The sequence below is a fragment of the Myotis yumanensis genome, unplaced genomic scaffold, assembly GCF_028538775.1.
Source record: "Myotis yumanensis isolate MYYU_CA2020_CCGP unplaced genomic scaffold, mMyoYum1.0.hap1 SCAF_11, whole genome shotgun sequence".
NCBI classification, from domain to species: Eukaryota; Metazoa; Chordata; class Mammalia; order Chiroptera; family Vespertilionidae; genus Myotis; species Myotis yumanensis.
Window position 1 is genome coordinate 19,100,660 of NW_027223762.1, and position 20,196 is coordinate 19,120,855.

Here is a 20,196-nt window from a genome sequence, read left to right on the forward strand (position 1 = left end):
AGAGGGAAGCTTTAAGAATAAAAAATGGCTCTTGGTTCTAGACAACTTCCTGGAGTGCCAGCCTATAGGGTTGGGGTCATCTATAAGAATAAAAGCATAATATGCTAATTAGACTGGGTGTCCTTCCAGGCGACCTTCTGGACGAAGCTGGGGCTGCAAGGGAAGCCCAGGTCCCAGGTGCCTGCCAGCGGCCAGAGGGAAGTCTGGGTCCCGGGTGCCAGAGGGAAGCCGGTGCCGGCAGCCAAGGGAAGGGAGGCCTACTCTTGCGTGAATTTTGTGCATCGGGTCTCTAGTCTGTATATAATAGAGAAACCAAAATAATAGTGGCTTAAATTAGCTAGAAATTTATTTCTCTCTTAGATTAAAAAAAAAAAAGCGCCAGCCCAGCCCAGAGCTGTTGGAGCAGGTTCTTGTGTGAGGGACGAGGTTCCCACCAGCTTGCCTTCTGGTTACCGTTCTTGTGTATCACGTCTTGACCCACAGAGATGCTAGGACTCCACCTATCTCACTGGTGTTCGGCCAGCAGGAAGGAGAAACGGAAAAGCATGTATTCTCTCTTTGAAGGAGCCTTCCCAGAGGTCACTCACATTATTTCTACTCATACCTCACAGGGAGAATCTATTCTGGTGGATACACGTAGCTACGAAGGGGAAAGGGTAATTTAAGTTTTGAACTGGGATACTAAAAAAAAGGGGAGAATGGATACTGGGTGGCAATTAGCAGTGACTAATAGAGCCAAGATCAGGCCTTACGCTGCTGCTTGTACTCCTTCAGGACAAAGAACAGCATTATGCACAAAAAGGATTCTCTTAAGAAAAGTTATCTGTAAAGGTAAGAGGAAAAAAAGAGCAAGCTTAGCTGGGAATAAGCATAGATTTGCTTAGGATAATGGACAGGGACCTTGACAAAAATGACACATGCAATTAAGCCTCTGGTTCCCCTACTGCTTGTCATTATCAATGGCATTTTATTTTTTATAGACTGACTAGAGAAATCAGGAAGCCTTCACAAAACATGGTGTGATGTCTACTGGTGGAGGCAGGACATGAGGTGAGTGGAAATTGCAAAGAACTTGTTTCTAATAAGAACCCAGACAAACTGAGAGCTTAGTTTAAACCGGTGCACTTGTACTTAGTTTAAACCAGTACTTGTACTTTTTTCTTGAAGTGTAAGCATTATAAATGGCTTTGAAGAATTTTGTAACCCTTCTTTGTTTAAAAACAAATAAGTAAACATAGTATTGGATTCCATGATTGGTTAGCTAGCAGTCAGGACTAATAGATACCTTATAAACTAGCTATGTTACCTCAGAGTTTTATTGTATACTCAGAGTATTGAGACAATGAATGCTTACTCAGAGTATTGAGACAATAACGAACTATGTTTTAATTGAGTTTTATTTTGGATGTCTTTGTGGATTGCAAACAAATACAAACCCTGTAAAAACAACACAATTTACATTCAATTAATATTTACTGAGTCCCTACTTTATGCTAGGCTTTGTGACATAACAGCCATGTGGGATAGATAAGCATTATCCTCATTTTACAGTTGACGAAATGTAGGTTTTTAAAGGTTAAGTAAGGTTCCCAGGATCAAAAAAAAAAAAATGAGTAACACAGTGGGGATTTGAAGCTAGGTGTCTCATGCACTTAAGAAAAAAGTTCCCATAGTTTAAAACATTATTTTTAAGTTTCAAAACTAAAATGTATACATTGTAAAACAAACAAGCTTGATTAAGACAGAAGAGTATAAGTAAACTTTGAAAGCCCATCCCACCCCTGTCTCCCTACCTCTTTCCAAGCATAAGCACTGTTAGTAGTTTGGCATAAATTCTTCCATATCTTTCCTTTTGTCTAATGTACTCTTTACAGTATCACACTTCCTATCTACTTAAAGATTTAATAAATAGAGGAGGTTGAATTTACTATATATTTAATAGTATAAACATTTATCTTTAAAATAATAACTGAATTGTTCATTTAGCTAACATTAGGCATCTCACTATAGAGACTGGAAGAAGAACAGAGCTCACTCTTTTTCTGAGGGATTCATAGGCTAGTGCAGTGTTCTTGAAGTTGAGAGAGTGCATATGGACTCCTCTGTGAGTATGATGCAAGCTCCAAACCTTCTCCCTAGAAGAAAATGAACCTACATAAAATTTTGCCTATAATTCAGGAACCCTGCGACAATATGGACCCCTGCTCTTGTACAAGATTGTTAAATTAATAATTTATCATAAATACTAAAATAGAAATGTGAACAAGATACTATAGCAGCACAGAAAAGCAAGGGTTTTACTGAGACATGTCAAAAAAGACAGGGAAGGGTGATACTTGCACAGAATCTTGAAGGACACAAGAAGTTTGACACCTATCTGAGGGTAGGGGAAGGAGGTCCACTGAGGAACTACATTCATAAAGCCCAGAGGCTAGAAAGGACAGGGAACCACAGAACTTTCTTTGTGGCAGGAGCCTAGTGTGTATGACAGTGACTGAAGACAAGTTTGCAGAACTGAATAGAGGCCAGATCATGAAGGCAGAGGTCTATTGTGTTAGGATGTTTGAACTTTAAGAGTCACTGAAGATTTCTGATCTAGATTTTCATAGGTAGGTAAGAAGTCTAAAATTAATGCAAGACTAAATGATAGTGGAATTGATACAATGGATGATAGAATAAGAAATAGAACAGAGGTAAGACCATTTAATTCAGATTTGTTGGAGGATCATTTAGGGGCAACAGCATTACTTTTTCCTGTTTGCTTTTTCTAGCTCATTAAAAATGTTAATTAATATGAATAAAGTTCTGTGTTGCTTTCTTTTTTCTCCAAATGTATTGAAGCATAATTGACATATAAAGTTTTAAGATATTTAAAGCGTGCAATGTGATGATTTGATATACATGTGAAAGGACCCTCCCCCATCAAGTTAACACATCCATCATCTCACATATTTACTTTTATTTTTGAGAGGTGAGAACATTTAAGTTCTACTTAAGAGAGAACTTTCAATTTCAATTATACAATGTAGTCTTATCAACTCTAGTCACCATGTTATATATTAGATCCTCAGACCTTAGTCATCTTACAACTAAAAGTGTGTACCCTTTACTATACAGCCTCTCCCTATTGTTTTCTTTAAAGAAATCATTAGCCATAAACAATCTTTGGAATTTGATTAAACTCAAACTTGTGTTAAGTGTCCACTATAAAACGTTCTCCAAGTTTTCATGCCTATAATTCCCAGGAGGGAGAGATACCAATAGTATGGTTGAGAATGTAGTAGGAAAGGGATGACTAATGATGACTTGGAGGATAGGAAAGGCTTCGTAGAGAAGGAGGTGCCTGAACTGAGCCTTGAAGGGTGAGAAATATTTCATTAGGCAGGGAAAGACATCTGAGGCGCAGAGGATGGGAGGAACAAATGTAGAGGCAAGTGTTGGATGAGATGCATGAACTGTGATCACCTACATGTCTATATGATATATGCTAACTATTATAGAGTTTTATTTGGAATACTATGAAACAGAGGAACAAATTAAGTAGGTTCAGCTAGTCCAGCCATTAGCTGTAACAAAATCATATCAGCTAATTTAGAATTTCTAGGCCTCTGGGTAAACTACTTATTCAGGGAGAATGCTGTTGTTTTACTGGTAAGAGAACATTGCTGACCACTGTCAATGGTGCATAGGCCGTGGGCTATTCTTCTGACTGAGCTTATAGATTTGCAGGGTTTGTCTGTGATTCCCAACTCCTGGAGTCTTTGTTCACTGGGAGGTAGTGAGAAATTACAATAATTCTGAAGACTGGGTTTTACTCTCTTCTCCTTTTTAGCAGTTCTGAAAATGCCAAAGGCAGATCCAAATTGGATTCATCTGAACTGTGAAAAAAATTCTCCCAGGAGAGACAGCAGTAACCTGGTTTCCCCTCTCACCTACAAAAGGCTTTGATGACTAATGATCTATTTCACAAGGTACTACTAACTCAGCTTCGTGATTCTGATTTTGTGAGTCTTGCAGTTGCCTGTGCTGCTGCAGCAGGAGGAACTCTTCCTGAGGACTAGTTAAGGTTTTACCATGTTGCTGTACCCTCTCTGCAAGTTGGGGTCACCCTAGGGGTGCAGGGAGCTTTTTCTGGAGCTCAGGGCTTTTCTCCTTCACAAGTCTCTCGGGAGCCTCTCTTGCCTTTCACTGTCTTCCCTCTTCCACTGAGCACTGACCTAGTGAAAATAGAGTGACAGGCACGTTTTTGGGGGAAATAGGTATTGACCTTGTATTGGGGCAACACTGTGCACGGAGTGTCTCGAGAGGCTCTTATCTTCCACTCAGATGAATCCAGGGAGAGAACCTATTTGAAAGGCTGAAATTAAAGCAAGTCAAACCAGTATAAGAAGAGAGTTTGAGCACATCGTCCTGACCAGACCTATAGCTCACAAAGCATTCAGGCTCACAAATCAGGTTCTGACACATTTAGGTATGCACATTAATGCAACAAGTCGGAAGAGCCCCTGGAAGTAATATGGTCTGAAACTTTTGATACATTTTGATGTCTAAAATGAAGAATTTTTTAAGTTTAAAACAATTAACTCGACATTGGGTTTTTATGTGTAATAACATGTGTTCTTTTTTTTCTGATTGATGTTGAGACATAACAACTCAACCAAATTACTCTATCCTACTGACATTATCTATAATAATAAAAGGGTAATATGCTAATTAGACCAGATATCCTTCCTGACAAAGCCGGGCCGAAAAGAAGCCGGCCTGGGTCCCGGGTGCCTGCTGGCAGCCTGAGGAGGGAAGCCCAGGTCCCGGGTGCCAGAGGGAAGCTGGTGCCAGCAGCTGGGGGAAGGAAGGCCTACTCTTGCATGAATTTTCGTGCATTGGGCCTCTAGTTAGGTAATAATAAAAAAAATTAACATGCCAGTGGAGTGGAGGTAGGGGGAGCTCTGTTATTCCATATGTTGACATAAAGAACCTTGCTGGCTGCTGAGCTACGGAACTGCCACTCTCTGTGCTTTGCCCTCTTCTCACTGGCTCTGGGCACTCAGGTTGTTGGCAATGGTGGCACATCAGTTACAATTAGATTTGGTGTGGGACCATTCATTAGGAAATCCTGCTCTCTCTGGGTCTCCAAGCCTAGTGGTGGGCAGGGGGTATATTTCTGCCAGTGAAACTTTATTTGATACAATAAAATAGGATGGTGCTTTTCCCCCTAAAAAAAATCATCTCTGGGCTAGAAACTGTTTCTATATTTCCCACTCCTTTTTTTTCTTATGTGAAGCATGTGTGGTAAAAAATGTGTTTCTTTTGCTGTCCATCAAATGAGAATTCAATTACTTCCACTGGTAAGAGAACATTGCTGACCACTGTCAATGGTGCATAGGCCGTGGGCCATTCACCACAAAACTTGTTGAATCCAAGCCCAGAATGGTATTAGGAGCTGGGGATACAAAAATGAATAAAAGACCCCTCTGCTCCCGAGTGGCTCACAGTCTGGTGAGGGAACTGGCATTTAGGCAGTTAACTAAGGATGGGATGCGACTGGGCTGGTGGCCTTATGGCCTGGTTCAGTGGCAGGGGCCAACCATTTTCTAGCAATAATCATATTTGAGAAAAGGTCAAGGAATAGGCTGACCTGAGGACCAAGGTCCATTTTCAAATTAAGAGTAGTTATTGTTTACAGTGGTTGCCAACCTTTCAGACCTCACAGACCACCAGTGGTCCTGGGACCACCGACTGACGACCGCTGCTCCAAAGGTTTCCTTAAAACAGTGGTCGCCAACCTTTCAGACCTCACAGACCACCAGTGGTCCTGGGACCACCGACTGACGACCGCTGCTCCAAAGGTTTCCTTAAAACGGTGGTCGCCAGCCTTTCGGACCTTGCGGACCACCGGCTGGCAACCGCTGCTAGGATGTCTCATGGCACAGACCTTATTTCATTCTTTTAATTTACTGCCTTTGCCACTTTTAAATTGTTGTGTATTCAGGGTGATTTGATTGTACATTTATTTGGAAGTGGGTATAAAAAGTTACATTATCATTGAGGTGTCCTTATTTTAAACACTTACATACATGCCTATGTATTGCGAAATTTATCTCCTTATCATATTGCTTCTAATTGTCACACTGTGCTTTTTGTTTTCCTGCATTATGCTGATTAAGGAATTATATTAATAAATTTATAAATAGCAAGCCATTTTTATATTCTGAAACTCTACTGATCATGGTATTATAGTTGTGTTTTCTGAGATTTTATTTAGAATATTTCTATATTTAGGCTATCTTAGAGTAGATTTGGTACCAGAACCTCATAGAGTGGATTTAGTAAAATTTACATATACCCTATTCTGAGGTATGGATTAAATAACAATACAGTCATTGTTATTGATAGAAACTTCCTATTTTATTATCCTGGGTTACTTCTTATTTGGGGGGGGTAGATATTTGACACCTCCCTTTCAATATATTCTATAGATAGTTATTCTAGTTAAATTCCAGTTTTAAAAACAGAATTTAGCAATTTGTGTTATCCTAAAAAATTTTTCCCATTTCATCTAGCTTTAAAAAGTTATTGGCAGCCCTGGCTGATGTGACTCAGCTGGTTGGAGCTCCTCCCATACACTCCACTTGGGGAGTGTGCAGGAGGCAACCAATCGATGTTTTGCTCTCACATCGATGTTTCTCTTTCTCTCTCTCTCTCTCCTTTCCTCTCTCTCTCAAATAAATAAAAACATGTCCTCAGGTGAGGAATAAAAAAAATTATTGGCAATAAGTTATGAGTAAAATTTTTTAAAGTAAAATTTCATAGCCTGTGAATTTGTGGTTACATCTCCTTTTGTACAATTTTGTGCTCTTTCTCTTCCTCTCAATCTCCCTCTCTCCTCAGACTTGCCAGAGTTTTTCTCATTTTATCAATTCACTTAACTTGTTTTTTTCAAATAGCTATCAGAGCCAACACAGGAATAAATATATATACACACATATATATATACACACACACACACACACACTAGAGGCCTGGTGCATGAGTTCGTGCACCAGTAGGGCCGAAACTGGCTCTCTGACATCCCCCGAGGGGTCCCAGATTGCGAGAGGGTGCAGGCCAGGCTAAGGAACCCCACCAGTGCATGATCAGGGCCGGGGAGGGACGTGGGAGGTTGGCCAGCCAGGGAGGGACCACTGGAGGTTCCAGGGCATGTCTGGCCCATCAGGCTCAGTCCCAATCAGCCAGACCTGAGCAGCAAGCTAACCTACCAGTTGGAGCGTCTACCCCCAGTGGTCAGTGCACATCATAGCGACTGGTTGACTGTCTGCCCCCTAGTGGTCGGTGCACGTCATAGCGAGCGGTTGAGCGATCTTAGCACATCATTAGCATATTACGCTTTGATTGGTTGAATGGCTGACTGGACAACTGGACACTTAGCATATTAGGCTTTTATTATATAGGATATTGATTTCAGAGAGGAAGGGAGAGGGAGACATAGAAACACCAATGATGACACAGAATCACTGATCGGCTGCCTCCTGCATACCCCCTACTGCGGATCAAGCCTGCAAACTGGCAATGTGCCTTGGCCGGAATCGAACCCAGGACCCTTCAATCCATAAGCTGACGCTCTACCCACTGAGCCAAACCAGCTAGGGCAGGAATTGATATATTTTTAATGACAACAAAAGTGGTTCCTTATCCTATGACATGAAGCAATTTATTTAAATAAATAGAATAAAAAAATAATGGTCTTACTTGGAGCTACTTGCTATGTAACTAGGTAAATCATTGTTCAAACTAATTTCCTTCCATAAAAAGTGAATGGTGACATGCCCTGCCCACTGGGCAGCACAGCTGCAGTGAACAGGTAAGGTAATGTATACAAGTGTACTTTGAAAACTATTGCACAGGTATAAACAAGGTCATGAAATATGCTATTTCATGAAATATATGTCACTTTTAGTCTGTATAAAAACAACAACCACCCTTTTAGTATATTTTTAAAACATTTTTCTATACCATAAGGAACTTATAGACTCTCCACTGTGAAAATATTTGCAGGATTTGTCCGGATGAATTAGCTTTAGGGGAAAATATTTCTTCATTATCCTCCCCCCAACATAAAAAGTTCTCATTCTACTAAATTAGAAATGTGCACTAAAGACCCATTCAATAAAGGACACTGAAATGGAAATTAACTCAAGTCTGCTTTCAATTAATTTCAATTCCCCAAAGTGCCAGACTTTCCTTTTCTGTCACAGCAGTAATTGGAAAGTAATAACAATCCTAAGCTCCCGTGGTCTTATCCGTGTATGTGTGCGTGGGGTATACATTCTAGGTCAGCATGGGGGAGGGTCAGGAAATTTTCCCATATTCTTTAGGTTTCCATTAACTTTATTATTTGAATTAATTATATAAAAATCTGGTTACAACTTCTTAGGTTATTGTTTCAACAGCCCTATTTCTCTATTGCAATAATTTTAGAGCCTTTGTTTTTTAAGCAGCAGAAACTTATTTTAAAAGGAAATCTTTCCCCAAAAGCTACAGAATGTGAAACAGACAAGAGCAGTGAGACTCTGGTTGGGTGGGATAGAGAGGGAGGCCCAGAACTCCTCTAGCTTGGTGGCTTTCTCTCTGCTCCCAAGGCAGGCTCAAAAAAGAGCCTGAGGGCTTTAAAGAGTACAGACTGAAAACCACTGTAATGATTGGGCACAGCTTAGAGACTAACAGGCTTTTTCTAAGAATGTAATAGTACTTTCCCAAGGGTCTGCCCAGGCCCAGATGGGTGTTTTTAGAGGCTAACACAGCTATTGTGGAGTTGGAAAGAAAGGAGGGCTGGGGAAGAAATTGGGGACATATCAACTTGATGGGAGAAATATGGTAGCATCTGATGGTTATTTATGCAAAGGTAGGCAGTGATTGAAGGTCTATGAAGGGCAGAGGAAAGAATTACTGGGCTCAGAGAGTAAGGGATTTCCATGAAAATAAAGCGCAGACTACAAGTAAGATCTCACAGGGGATTTCATCATGTAATAAGGCTCTTTTGTCATTCTCCCTTTTAAAATGTACCTTTCAGTATATATTACTTATTAATATGATCATACTCTTCAAACAAGTAATTCTCATCTGGAAACCTAGCCTAAGGAAACAATGTCTTAAATACGAGGGAAAGAGCTATATATCTTTATATTCAAAACAGAATATAAAACTGAAAAACAGAAAACTGTCCGAATATTCAAAAATTAGGGAAGAAAAAAATGACAAATTTATTCAAACCACTATTTTTCACTAATTAAGTATAATAATTGTGCAACTATATGGAGAAAGCCAGGAGTGATAAAAACACCAGTTCTGAAATCACAGAGACCTGAGTTCAATTCTGGTTCCCTCTGCCTTTTCTTTTCCGTGATCCTGGGCCTATTACTGCCTCATTTTCCTAAGCCTCAACATTTTCATCTATAAAATGATAACAATACATACTAAACAGGGTCAGTATATGGAGTCAATTAAATGTGACAATATAAATAAAATATGAAGTGCAGCGCTGGGCACACAGCAGCTGTTCAGTAAAGGTCAATTCCCTCTCTACCATTCCTGGTAGAGTGCACGGAGAGCTGATTACGCTCTGTTAACAGATTTGTAGACAAACTTAAGGAAATACATGGTTTCCTAGGAAAATATAAATCACAAAATTAGAAAAGCTGAGTAGATCAATTATCTTTGAAGAAATTGAAAAGAACTTAAAGATCAGTCTACCTTTTCTAAAAAGGCACCAGGACCAAATGTTTTCATAGCTATGCTCTATTACCTTTTTAAAAAAAATATTTTCATTGTTAATAATATTATAGATATCTTCAATCCTCCCCCCTTTACCTCCCTGCTCCCAGCCCCTACCCATTCCCCCAGGTCTTCACTACCCTACTGCCCGTGTCCATGGGCTGTGCATATAAGTATATAAGTTCTTTGGTTTATCTCTTCTAGTCCCCCCACCCCCACATTGAGGTATATGTCTGTTCCATGCCTCCCTGCTTCAGATCTTATTTTGTTGGTCAATTCATTTTGCTCATTAGATTCCACAAATAAGTGAGATCATGTGATATTTGTCTTTCTCAGTTTGGCTTATTTCATTTAGCATAATATTTTCCATGCTGTCCCAAAGGGTAAGAGATCCTTCTTTTATACAGCTACATAGTATTTCATAGTGCAAATGTCCGACAGTTTTTTTAACCATTCATCTGCTGATGGGCACTTGGACTGTTTCTAAATCTTAGCTATTGTAAATTGTGCTGCTATGAACACAGGGGTGCATATATTCTTTCTGATTGGTGTTTTGGAGTTTGTGGGATCACTGGGTCAAACGGAAGTTCCATTTTTAATTTCTGGAGGAAACTCCATACTGTTTTCCATAGTGGCTGCACCAATCTGCATTTCCACCAGTAGTGAACTAGTGTTCCCTTTTCTCCACATCCTCACCATTTTGATGATAGCCATTCTGACAGGTATGAGGTGATATCTCATTGTGGTTTTAATTTGCTTTTCTCTGATGATTAGTGACTGAGCATTTTTTTCATGTGTCTCTTGGCCATTTGTATGTTGTTTTTGGAGAAATGTCTATTCAGGTCTTCTGCCCATTTTTAAATTGGATTGTTTGTCTTCTTTTTGTTGAGTTATATGAGTACTTTATATATTTTGGATATTAACCCCTTTTCAGAAATGTCATTGGCAAATATATTCTCCCATTCAGTGGGTTCCCTTCAATTTGGTGGTGGTTTCTTTTGCTGTGTAGAAGCTTTTTATTTTTATGTAGTCCCATTTGTTTATTTTCTCCTTAGTGTCCTTTGCCCTAGGAGATGTATCCATAAACATATTGCTGTGTGAGATGTCTGAGATTTTACTGCCTATGTTCTCCGCTAAGATTTTTATGGTTTCATGCCTTACATTAAGTCTTTTATCCACCTTGAGTTTATTCTTATGTATGGTGTAAATTGATGGTCTAGTTTCATCTTTTTGCATGTGTCTGTCCAGGTTTCCCAGCACTATTTGTTGAAGAGGCTATCTTTACTCCACTTTATGTTCTTGCCTCCTTTGTCAAATATTAATTGACCATAATGATGTGGGTCAATTTCTGGGGTATCTGTTCTTATCTATTGGTCTATATGCCTGCTCTTGTGCCAGTACCAGGCTGTTTCAGTTATAATGGCTTTGTAGTATAGTGTGATATCTAGTATTGTGATCCCTCCTACTTTGTTCTTCTTTCTCAAGATTGCTACAGTTTGGGGTCTTTTATGGCTCTATATAAATTTTTGGAGTATTTGTTCTAGCTCTTTGAAGTATGCCATTGGTATTTTAATAGGGATTGTGTTGAATCTGTAGATTGCTTTGGGTAGTATAGACATTTTAATTATGTTAATTCTTCCAATCCATGAACATGGTATATGCGGCGTACTCCTCCTCCTCCTCTTTCTCCGGTTCTCTCTCTCTCTCTTTCTCCCTCTCTCTCTCTCTTTTAAATTTATCTCCTCCTCCTCCTCCTCCTCTCCCTCTCTCTTCCTCTCTGAAATCAATAAGAAGAGGAGGAGGAGAAGGAGGATTTCAGAGAGGAAGAGAGAGGGAGTGAGAGAAACATCAATGATGAAAGAGAATAATTGATAGGCTGCCTTCTGCATGCCCCTTACTGGGAATCAAGCCCCCAACCCGGGCATGTGCCCTTGATCAGAATTGAACCTGGAACCCTTTAGCCTGCAGGTTGATGCTCTATCCACAGCCCAATCGGCTAGGGCTTTCATGTCATCTGTGAATAATGACAGTTTTACTTTCTCCTTTCCAATTTGGATGCCTTTTATCTCTTCTTCTTGTCTGATTGCTGTGGCTAGGACTTCCAGCACTATGTTGAATATGAGTGGTGAAAGTGGATGTCCTTGTCTTGTTCCTGTTCTTAAGGAAAATGCTTTTAGTTTTTGTTCTGTATATATGTTTGTATGTGATTATATGAAGATAAAGGAATGGAAGGACACCAGCAGATAGTTAACACTGATTGGGAGTAGTGAGGAATACTTGTACCTCTGCTCAAATGGCCACAAAAAAAAATAACATGAGTAATCATAATCAGATTTTTAAGAAAGTAAATTGCTTATGCTATAATGTCTGTGAAAAAGTAAAAGCAAAATTATAGGTAGGCTTAATCAACAATCATATAATATATTCAAGAGAAAAAAGATTGGCAGCAGTACAACAAAATTATCATGACAGTTGTTTAAGTAGAGGCATTATAGTTGTTTCATTCCTCTAGATTTTCCAAATTCTCTCTAATGTAGTTTTCCTCCATTTTGTGATTAAATAAAATAAAAATTCAAATTCATTTTCTGTTAACCATATACTTTTTATTATGTCTCGAAATCAGTGTATATAGACCATCCTTCCTATATAATAAAGAGGGAATATGCTAATTGACTGTCACACCCTCACAAATGGCGGTGCCCACAGCCACAAGATGGCAGCATCCAGTCCCCTCAGCCCTGCTGGGGGCCTTGGGTCCTCCTGCACCCCCCACTGACTGAGGCTCAGGCAAGCAGGGCTGGCCGAGGCGCAGGCAAGCCTTGGATGGTGGCTGCCCAGCCGCCCAGGGCCAGCTGAGGCTTGTGCTGCAGGTAGTGGCAGCAGCAGAGGTGTGATGGGGGCATCGCCTTCCCCTGATCATCGGGTCGCCTCCCTCCCGAGGGTTCCCAGACTGTGAGAGGGGGCAGGCCAGGCTGAGGGACCCTCCCCTCCAATGCATGAATTTTCATGCACCGGGCCTCTAGTCCATATATAAAAGCCTAAGTGACCGTTACAACTGGATAACTGGACAACCGGCCAGTAGCTATGACATGCACTGACCATTGGGGGCAGACACTCAATGCAGAAGCTGTCCCCTGGTGGTCAGTGCGTTCCCACAGCCACAGCCAACCTCCCATGGCCGGCCAACCTTCCGCGGTCCTTCTCCCCAGCTGGCTGGCCCCCATCGGCCCTGATCGGGACTGAGTGAGTTGGCCCCGATCGACCCCGATTGCCAGCCAGGCTGAGGGACTCCACCTGTACACAAATTTGTGCACTGGGCCTCTAGTATGTATATATAGAGTTTCTCCCCAAAATGTAGACACACACTTTGAATAATTATAAAGTTAGTGTTTATTAAATAACATTTCATTTTTAAAATTGAGCTATCAGCTCTTAAAGTATGTATACATTTTTTTGGACACCCTGTATGTGAGCTTGATGATGTCCTAGCTCTGAAACTGTGTGGTTACATTTTATCTAATACTAGAGGCCTGGTGCACAAAATTTCTGCACTGGGGGTGGGTTGCAGGGGCTCCTTCAGCCCGGCCTGGGCCCTCTTACAGTCCGGGACCCCTCGGGGGATGTCTGTCTACCGGCTTAAGCCCATTCCCCCCAGGGATCAGGCCTAAGCCGGCAGTTGCACATCCCTCTTGTGGTCTGGGACCCCTCGCTCCTTACCGCCCACCTGCTTGCTGCTCCTTATTGCTCAGCTTGCTGCTCCTTAGCGCTGCTGCAGAGGCGGGAGAGGCTCCTGCCACTGCCGCTGCGCTTGCCAGTTGTGAGCCTGGCTTCTGGTTGAGCAGCGCTCCCCCTGTGAGAGTGCATTGACCACCAGGGGGCAGCTCCTGTGTTGAGCACCTGCCCCCCAGTGATCAGTGCACATCATAGCGACCAGTCGTTCTGGTCATTCTGCCGTAATGGTTGCTTAGGCTTTTATTATATAGATATGAAGGGATTTTTGGTTTATTTTCAATTAGTTGTAGATTAGATAACTAAATTCTTACAAAATAATTATCCATAAAAATATGGCTTTACATATTTCAAGATTTTTTTCCTCAAAGAGTAAGTGAAATCACTTTTAACAATAATTTTTGAAGCAGTGTGGCTTTGTAGGCAGGTCATGTCTCTTCCCCCTTCCAGGCCTCAGTTGCTTCATCTATAAATGAAGAAGTGAAGTGAAATAACTTTCTTAGGGCCTTTGGCTCTAACATTCTATGAATTAATTATATTAATCATGAAATGCATTAGATACAAATAAATGATCAACTGCTAAGGAGAAGAAAGTTTTCATCTTAGTAATGCTTACATCAGCTGTGAAAGACATTTATATAGCTAGGGATGATGCTCTAACTTGACATAACTTTCCTGCTGACATGAAAAATGTGCAAGATTCTAAATAACATATGGCCTTGACATAGATTTGTTATTCCACTTATTTATGCACTCATTGATTAATTCTTATGTGTGCCCTGATGGGGATTGAACTTGCAACCTTGGTGTATTAGGACAATGCTCTAACCCAGTGGTCGGCAAACTGCAGCCCCTTGAGTGTAGCTCTTCCACAAAATACCACGTACAGGCGCGCACGTACAGTGCGATTGAAACTTCATGGCCACACTCAAGGGGCCAAAGAGCCGCATGTGGCTCGCGAGCCGCAGTTTGCCGACCATTGCTCTAACCAACTGAGCTACCCGGCCAGGGTAGCCTTGACTTTCTTTATATCCCTCATCTATAACTATGGAGTTGTTGATCAATGCTTTTTCATCTATGTGTACCCTCCCGCCCCTGCCAACTTATTATTTTGCTTTAAAGAACTTAATATGTGAATGAAAAGTTTTAATTCTACTTTCTTGAGGTATTAACTTTCATAGGATAAATACACTCAATTAAAATGTACATTTGATAAATTTATGCATCTATATAACCACTACCACAATTAAGTAGAACATTTCTATCACCCTAAAAAATTCCCTGTATCTTTTCCTAGCTAAACCTCACTTCTTGCCCTACACAACTACTAATCTCCATTTGGCACTATAGATATATCTTTTCTAGAGTGTGAACAAAGTTTTAATTTGCATTTTTTTTTCAGTCTTGGATCGCATTAAAAATTAATTTTTATTGGTTTCAGAGAGGAAGGGAGAGGGAGAGATAGAAACATCAATGATGAGAAGGAATCGTTGATTGGCTGCTTACTGGGGATCAAGCCTGCAACTCGGGCATGTGCCCTTGACCGGAATTGAACCTGAGACCCTTCAGTCCGCAGGCCGATGCTCTATCCACTGAGCTGAACCGGCTAGGGCTTGGATAGTATTAATAAAGCGTGTCCCAAAACTCACGCAAGAAGTAATTTTGATAGAAAACACAGGTTTGTAATTAAAAATTATAAATTTTTTATTGATTTATAAAGTATACAGTATAGGGTTATGTACGGAATAGCATATCGGGTAAAGGGCCTCCACAGCTTTGCTGGCACATATGCACTCTTTTGTTGAACTTTTCCATGACCGTTTTGCATAAATGTGATGGGCCTTTGGCTCTAACATTCGATGAGGCTCATTTTCATCTTGATGGCTTGGTTAATCGACAAAATTGTCACATTTGGGGTTCAGAAAATCTACGAGTGATTGTTGAGAAACAAATGCATCCACAACGTATCACTGTTTGGTGCGGATTTGGGGCTGGAGGCATCATCGGACCATTCTTCTTCGAAAATGCGGCTGCTCAGGCAATAACAGTTAATGGTGCTTGCTATCGCGACATGATAATCCATTTACCCAATATGCTATTCCATACATAACCCTATACTGTATACTTTATGAATCAATAAAAAATTTACAATTTTTAATTATAAACCTGTGTTTTCTATCAAAATTACTTCTTGCGTGAATTTTGGGACACCCTTTATATTTTGATGGTTTAAATCAGGTTTCTTAGTTGCAAGCAACAGAAAACAACTCTGGCTGATTTTAGCAGCAAGGGAATTTGTTGAAAGGATATTTAAAATGGCTGGGAGACTGGTGAACCAAGTTGGGATTATGTGGCAGGCAACGATGCCCCAAATCATATAGTTCAGTTGTTCTAGTGAGGAAACCACCAAAAGCAGCAATTTGAGTCACCTAAACTGTATTAGCAACTTTTTGTACTTTTTAGAAAGTAAAAAGTATATCAAGTATATGTGCCTTAGGAAATCCTGCAACTGTCTGTCAAATGGAGTGACATATCCTAGGTCAATGATGGCGAACCTATGACATGCATGTCAGAGGTGACACGCGAACTCCTTTTTTTGGTTGATTTTTCTTTGTTAAATGGCATTTAAATATATAAAATAAATATCAAAAATATAAATCTTTGTTTTAATATGGTTGCAAATATCAAAAAAATTTCTATATGTGACATGGCACCAGAGTTAAGTTAGGGTTTTTCAAAGTGCTGACACGCCGAGCTCAAAAGGTTCGCCATCACTGTCCTAGGTCATGTGTCCATCACGCCTTAGCTGCAAGGCAGGCTGGAAAAACCTGGCACTTTCAGCCTTTAGAGTGGGAGGCATCTGATCAAACCCCATGAACTTGCAGCTTCATGTCTGGGGGTCACTACAAACAGGCCACATTGGAGAAGCATCTGGACGTAAAGGAGCCTACAAGATATTGAATGTGTGGATCAGGTCACCAAGGAAGTTACTGTTTAATGAAATAGAAACAGATGTTTTGGCCTTCATACTTGCTCAAGGTTTTTCTTCTTTAGATAATTTCCCTAAACTATAACCTCCTAATAAAATCAATGGGTCTAAATTAATTGATTTTATCCAAAAAGAATGCACCATATTAAAAACTAGTATAATATTAACTAATGAATTTCATACTTATTCACAAAAGATTTACCTTTAAGTTTTATGCTAAATATTTTCCCTCTTCTGAAATTGCATAAACCTCACCTCAAGTTGCCTCTAATAGTTGTGTTCATTTCAAGTTAACACACGAAGTAAGTTCAATTATTTCACCATTTCTACCTGTTATCCCTCACTCTTGATTTCAATTGACAGGTCCAGGGAAGAGGGGATGGCTTGATCCAGGGACAATGAAGATGCAATGTTGAAGAATAAGTTGGAGGAGAGAAGCAACAGGCACCATGGAAAAAACCAAAACAAAGCAAGGTTAGATGTTTCATATGTCTTGCTTTAGGGCTCGGGATTTAAGAAATATGAGTTGTAGTATTGTCTTTCTGTTTTCTCAAAACATGATAGTATGTTCATTTTACTATTCTCTTTTTCTTATCATAATGACCACAAAGAGCATAGACTTGGTGCTGGAGAAACAGAAAATGCTATTTATATACTTTTGTCTGAGCAGTTATCTAATTTTTCTTAGCAATAAATTTAGAACTGCCTCAGAATAACCTGCTCAATAAGGCCAAGGTACACATTCAACTAATAGACATCTAACACCTCCTATGCTAGCCTAAAAATGTAAGGCTTTCTCTTTTAATCTTACCACACAGCATCAACATTATAGAAGTAGGTTCTGTCATCAAATGAGAAAACAGTCATAGAGAATTCAGGCTACAATCACGAAATGTCAAAGTTCAATCTGGGAGACTGGTCTGTTCCCAAGTTCTTGCCATGATACTAGGCTGTTGGGACATAAAATGGGCTACAGAATCTTTACTTGGTCATATTTTGGGCGTTTGGGTAATCTCAAACCATCTGGATTTTATAGGGACAGCCCTCTATGTGCATATGTTCTGGGCTGAGGCTATGTATTACTTATGAACTTACATACTATGGCTGTTCCTCTAAGAAGGATTTCTTGTACCAGCATGTCTTAGGAGAAGAGTATACACATCCACATAACCAAATGTTTGCAACCAGAGGTTGCATGTATAAACTGCTTGATTCATACAATGTGACACGATGGAGATGTAGTTAAATGGATGAGCAAGGAGCTGCATGTTTCACATGGATTGCCTCATCTTCATGGCCAACCAGTGTGATTCTGAAAGGTGTATTCTAAGCCAATATTTTTTCTCCCTAGGTTTTAAATGGTTTTTATAACCTACTTACATCCTTTGTGTTTCAGTCTCTAGTGTTGCCAAGACTATTTTCTTTCTGCCTCCATCCTTCCCAGACCTTTTCCATCGGCAATTCCCTTCTATCAATCCTCTTGCCTAGGAGGACAGCAAAGTTCACTTAGCTGATCTGGACAGTGACAGAAAGGCAGAGTTCAGAAGTTTTGCAAGGATCGAAGGCAGGAAAAGTCAGGATATTTTATACAGGCATCCCAAGAACAATAGAGACAACTGGACAGGTGCCTGGTGACCAGCAGTCTTCCTGACTACAGAACTAACCCCTCAGTTAAATTGCAGTCAGCACCAAGAACACAAGTGAGACCCTTCATGGGCAATCACTTCTGGTAATTAATGATTGTTAATCATTCCAGTTTGGTTGAGAAACATCCCCATTCCAGTACAACATGGTTTTCTACTACAGGAGTTTTATCAGGTAGGTCTGGTCTGGTCATTAGGATGTGAATATAAAGTCACCTATATAATTTTATGCTTTGTTCTTGTTGAATCATTGTCCTGCAGGCAGAAACGTAGGGTCCTATAAGTCCCCTTATTCTCTGCATGTGTCTAAAGGGGACAGGGACAGAATGAGTAGCGTTGACTGAACAAAGCTCTTTCTCCCTACAGGAGAGAATGAACATATGCCAATGAATAATCCTTCCACACAAATTTACCAGGTAAAGACAAATAGATTGTTTTGAACAGTCCTATGTGTTATAGTGATGACTGTCTTGTATGTATAGTTTTTTTAAGTGCTCACAAATGCTTCCACATATATCATCATATTTGTTCACTTAACAAGTTCATTATAGATAGGCAAGGTAGAGAGTACCATTCCCACTGCACTTTTGAGAAAACTGATTATTAAAGGACAACTTAACCCAGCTTATAAAATACAGCACCACCACTCCCACATCAACTCTGCTTTGCTTGCCTGCTGCCACCATCACCATGCCCAGTACACCGTGCAATAACATTTTCATCAGAGAGGAAGAGAGAGCAAGATCTATTTTTCTTAGCTTCATATTTTAGCAGGGAGAATTGAGAATCGAAAAGGAGTTAATATTGCAATGCTAAAATATGGTGATAGAGAAAAATTGAAGGTCCTTTAAACATGGGGATAATTCAATTTACAAGGAAGATAAAAGTTGTAGAAAACATTTTATAATATATCTGCCATCAGGGTCACATCTGACTACTTTGGTTATCTGAATAGTATTTATTTGGCTTCTATTTTCCAACTTTAAATTTAAAGTAAATTTCTGTCCTTAAAAATATAGAAGTTTATTCTGACATAATTTGTAACGTAAAAGCAGCTAGGGAAACCTGTGCACCGGTGGGGTCCCTCGGCCTGGCCTGCAGGGATCGGGCTGAAAATGTCTCTCTGACATCCTCTGAGGGGTCCCAGAAGGGTTGTGGATTGTGAGAGGGCAGTTCTCAGGTGACGCACCTCGGAATCGGGCTCCTTCCTCTCTGGTTCCGGGTGCGTCATCTGAGAACCGCAGCTGCCAAGTCACTGCAGCTTGGCAGCTCCTGTGTTGAGCATCTGCCCCCTGGTGGTCAGTGCACATAATAGCTACCGGTTGGAGCGTCTGCCCCCTGGTGGTCATTGTGTGTCATACCTACTGGTCAGACAGTTGTTTAGGCTTTTATATATATAGACTAGAGGCCTGTTGCATTAAAAGATTCGTGCAATAGGCCTTTTCTTCCCCTGGCTGCCGGCACCCGTTTTCCTCCGGCACCTGGGACCTAGGCCTTCGCTCCGGCCGGAGCCACCTTCAAGCCTTCACTGCTCCGGCCGGAGCCGCCTTCAGTCTTCGCTCTGCCACTTCGCGTCTATGTATGCAAAATAACCGCCATCTTTGTTGGCGGTTAATTTGCCTATCTTGCTGATTAGCCAATGGGAGGTGTAGCAAAGGTACGGTCAATTACCATGTTTGTCTATTATTAGATAGGACTAGAGACCCAGTGAACAAAATTTGTGTACTCTGGTGGGTCCCTCAGCCGGCCTGTGCCCTCTCGCAGTCTGGGGCACCTCGGGGGCCCCTTCCCCTGGCTGCTGGCACCAGTTTTCTTCCGGCGCCTGGAACCCAGGCCTTTGCTCTTCGCCGGGAGGGGCCCGGGCCCCGGGGGCGTGGCGGAGGCTGGCGCGGCGGGCTTCCCTTTTTGCTCTTCACTCGCCATGCCGGCCTTCGCTCACTGCTCCTGCCCGGGGCCAGCCGGCTTCACTCCGTCGCTTGGCGCCTATGTATGCAAATTAACCACCATCTTTCTTGGCAGTTAATTTGCATATCACCCTGATTAGCCAATGGGAAGCGTAGCGAAGGT

At 40.9% G+C, this 20,196-nt stretch overlaps 1 protein-coding gene across 7 annotated transcripts in view; it reads left to right on the forward strand.

The window, feature by feature from the left end:
- Window positions 1–20,196, forward strand: part of ARHGEF33 (Rho guanine nucleotide exchange factor 33) — a 65,280-nt gene that overhangs the window by 3,624 nt on the left and 41,460 nt on the right. For 6 of the 7 annotated variants that reach the window (XM_070429057.1, XM_070429063.1, XM_070429061.1 and 3 more), the window contains exons 2-4: window positions 981–1,050; window positions 16,850–16,960; window positions 18,496–18,545. In XM_070429057.1, coding sequence (XP_070285158.1) covers window positions 16,936–16,960; window positions 18,496–18,545 — 75 coding nt within the window. In that variant the 5' untranslated portion in view covers window positions 981–1,050; window positions 16,850–16,935. Of the gene's footprint in view, window positions 1–980; window positions 1,051–3,959; window positions 3,972–16,849; window positions 16,961–18,495; window positions 18,546–20,196 lie in introns of those variants that run through there. The other variant, XM_070429058.1, reaches the window with a different exon arrangement.